We start from the raw sequence: 3,955 nt of genomic DNA, 5'->3' as shown, positions 1-3,955 counted from the left end.
GTATTTATGTGTGTATTGTCCTCTCGGCAAAAAAAAAAAAAAAATCAGCAAAAATCACAAAAGTTACCTTTTCTGTGATGGCCGGTGCTGCTGCTGTCGTCGTCTGAGGTTTCATCATCTTCTCTCCCTCCTCTTCCTCCTCCTCCTCTTCCTCCTCTGCTTCCCACCGCCTGCTGTCAGGATAAAACTCGTCCTCTTCCTCCAGAGGCCCCACCCCCTCCTCGTCATTTCCTTCTTCATCATCGTCGTCGTCGAAGACGTCCAGAGGGTCGTCACGCCTGACAGCCAACAACGGAGACCGTTATAAAATGAGAGAGAGGAGAAAAGGATCAACTAGTTCTCATTTACTGTATTCTTGTTTTTTATTTGATTTTGTACTCAACTCAACTACGGGTTTGGTATCATCTTCAATGCTTCGTTTGTTTCAAACAATGTTTTTATTGATTTTTTTTTACTGCAATTAGAGCTTTTAACAACTCCCTCCCCCCCATCCACACACTAAATTTAGGTAACACTTTATTTACATAGTCGACCTGTAGACGCTCTACAAACGTTCAACAGATTATTAGTACATTGCTCAAATGAATATCTGCAAACTATCAACAATTAACCTGTAGATTATCTACAAACTATCAACAAAATATCTTACTTTTATCTCTTAACCCTGGGGGCCCTGAGGCCATTTTTACAGTTTAATTTCCGTCTGGATTTATTTTATATAATAACTTGTAAAACATCAACCCTGTTGTCTACAGTCGAGATATGAACATCATTGTTTTTAGGACAAACTGGGTTATTGGAATATTTGGGTTGCAGTGAGGTCACTCGCATGTTAAAAATGGTTGTAGGGCCTTAAAGATAAATAAATAAATAAATAAATAAATAAAGGAATCTTCCAGATATGTATTGATATCACAGACAGATAAGTAATACATAAGCCATTTTCCTTTCTAAAACACGTCTCATATGTCTTGGGAGTCACGAAATAATCATCATAACTTATACAGTTGACAAAATACATGCATTTTTTCCAAAAAAGTCAAGACGTTTTGCTCTCATGACATTTACTTATGCCAATAATAACATAATAATGTCATATTTATTGATATTACACCCACAGCAATGTTATACAAGCAAATATGTGTCTAAATATTGCATAATTTGGCCTTCCATAGAGTAAATAGGCATTTTTGTCCCCTCTGGCCTTCTATACAAGAGGGGTGCCTTTATCTCCCATATATGGGCATGCACTTCCTGAAAAGTAGACAGGACAGACACAGAGCGGGAGATCAGAGATTAGACGAACGATTCAGCGGCAGAAATGAGCCAAAACGCGATGAATTATGGACATAAAGTGGACCAATCTTGGATATAACAGTGTGGATTTAAAGCCCAAAGAGGCTGAAGTTCCAGGCTGGATAGAAAATCCCCTGTAGAGGCTAGAAAGACCCGGAAAAGACCTCCGTAAAGCCGAAAACGTCAGGATGCAAACGAAACCGAAAGTGAGTAAATCGCTCGTATGGTTCAAAGGTTATTAAACTATGAATCAGAGGTACTTTTTTCCTCGTGGGCGAGTGTCTCGGGCTCACAGGGCTAACCTCTGTTGTACTCTAACGCCGCTTCAGGCAGGTAAATATAGAAACATACAACCAGCCACCGGCCCGTTCTGGCGTCATTGCCTCATTATAACTTGATCTGAACGTGACGTTGGCCAATCAAGAAATTAGTTGGCGCCTGATGATTTGAGGTTTTTTATTTTGACGTTTTGTTTACATTTTGTACGCTTTTTGTTAAAGGTGGGAATCGCCAGACGCCTCCCGATTACGATATCATCACGATATTTATGCCACAATACGATATTATTGCGATTTTAAACATGTTGCAAAATTCTGCGATATATTACAATTTGTAACCTTTTTTTTTTCCTATTTCTAATTTTTCACAAGGGGAGTGAATACAAAAGTAGAAGATGGAAAGGAGAACTACTCACCACTCATCGTTCTCAGGGACTTCAACCCCCCCACTGCTGGAAACATGATTCTGAAACACACATCAGGACCAAACATCTGTATGTTTACCACGGAATTAAAAAAAAAAGTGTCTTATAAGCTATTAACATGTTTTACTAACATACAGACAGATAGCACTGCTTCTTTTCTTTTGCCTAAGGGCTTTATTTAAGAGAAAAAGTCAAATATTTTGAGTGTATTAGTGCATGTGTCATATACTTTTGACCCATTTTCCAGTGAACTTAAACCATTTCCACAGGTGCAAACCACTCATCTTAGCACAGAGGGAACATCTTCATCATCATTAAATTAGCTTTTAACCACACAGATCAGAGCGAATGTTTGCACAAGCTGTTAAAAATCTGAGAATGACACTCTGGTTTAACAAACGGACAAACTGAGCTCACTGATAATAAGTTTACTGCTGACTTTTTTCAAAGAAATTCTGAGCTGTATTGATTTCTTTTGATGCTCGCTTTATACACTTTTAAGGCTCACTTTTGACACTACTGCCGCTTGCTTCCTACACTTTTGAGGCTTGCTTTCGATACTATGGAGGCTCGCTTTTAACACAATTGCCGCTGACTTCCTATACTCTCGAGGCTCGCTTTCGACACTATAGCCCAGGGGTCATCAACTATATTTGTCAGACGGCCAGAATTTTACCAGACAGTCTCCTTGGGGGCCGGACCCTTAAATAAAAATTAAATAAAAAATCAAATTTTGGTATAACATTATGATTGATTTTTATTGTTAATACTTTTTCCATTTCATTACAAAACTGAAGGCCTTTATGAGTCAGGTTCCTATCACCTATACCACAGACAACCACCAGGGGAGATAGATACTTTGCCTCAACTCAATTAAGTCAATTTTACTTGTAGAGCACTTGAAAAACAAACACCGAGGAAGTGACAGGAAAGGGTCTCTTAACGGAGGTAAAATGGCACTCTCAAAGGCTATGAAACGCAAAGTTGATATTGAAAACAGGTCCTTCAATGATGACTGGACTGAAAAGTACGCATTTATCATGCCAACCTTCTGGAATGCCTCACCGGTATGCCTAATTTGCAACGAAACTGTTGCTGTTGCAAACGAATACAATCTGCGCCGTCACCACCACACTAAACATTCAAATTTTAAGATTTCATATCCTGAGCAGTCAGAGGCGCGTCAGAGAAAAATCGCCGCACTGAAATCTGCCTACTCCCACGCAAGTGGCGTTATTACTCGAACTTAACTGATCAAGAGAGAGTAGTTTGATTTTGGGTGTAGCCAAATAGAGTCATAAATGGTGGTGAGTACTGATAAGAGCCATTTGTTTGCTTTTAGTTGCTTTAATAGTGTAGAATAGGCCTACATATTTTCTCTTTGATCCTCATGAATTTTGGAATCCAGTCGCGGGCCGGATTGAACGGCTTGGCAGGCCGCATTCGGCCCGCGGGCCGCCAGTTGATGATCACTGCTATAGCCGCTTGCTTCCCACACTTTTGAGGCTCGCCTTGAGAACATTCCTTACATTTTTGTTATGATACGTCGCTTCCGACGGTCGCGTACAAATGTATGTCGTTTGTAACGTGTATCCGTTCTTAAAGATTATTTTTTGAGGGCTTTTTCCTTTATTAATAGGGTAGACATGGAACGGGGGAGAGACGGGGGGTGACACGCAGCGAGGGGGCCGCAGGTCGGATTCGAACCCGGGCCACTGCGGGACTCAGCTGGAGGCCGCCCCCCATGTATCTGTTCTTCACTGCCACCGCTGCCGCAGTCTCAGTGTTGTTCATTCTCTGAAAATGTGCATAATTATTCCTGCTTGGTTTGGTGTCCTCACAGAGCCTTTCATTCAGTCTGTCCTACTCCATAACTAACGGTTTTAGGGGCCGACAAAGAAGCAGAAGCAAAAGTGAGTGAGGAACGGCTCTGAAGGAAGGTGTCCCCCCCCCCCC

The 3,955-nt window shown here is 41.0% G+C and overlaps 1 protein-coding gene across 1 annotated transcript in view; it reads right to left on the bottom strand.

The window, feature by feature from the left end:
* wwc1 (WW and C2 domain containing 1) overlaps positions 1 to 3,955 on the bottom strand; it is a 101,046-nt gene that overhangs the window by 8,281 nt on the left and 88,810 nt on the right. The window contains 2 exon segments of the mRNA XM_032534306.1: positions 68 to 278; positions 1,991 to 2,040. Of these exon segments, the coding sequence (XP_032390197.1) occupies positions 68 to 278; positions 1,991 to 2,040 (261 nt within the window).

Source organism: Etheostoma spectabile, chromosome 13, assembly GCF_008692095.1.
Source record: "Etheostoma spectabile isolate EspeVRDwgs_2016 chromosome 13, UIUC_Espe_1.0, whole genome shotgun sequence".
Taxonomy (NCBI): domain Eukaryota; kingdom Metazoa; phylum Chordata; class Actinopteri; order Perciformes; family Percidae; genus Etheostoma; species Etheostoma spectabile.
The sequence above is the reverse complement of the archived record's forward strand: the minus strand, read 5'-3'. Positions and strand labels throughout refer to the sequence as shown.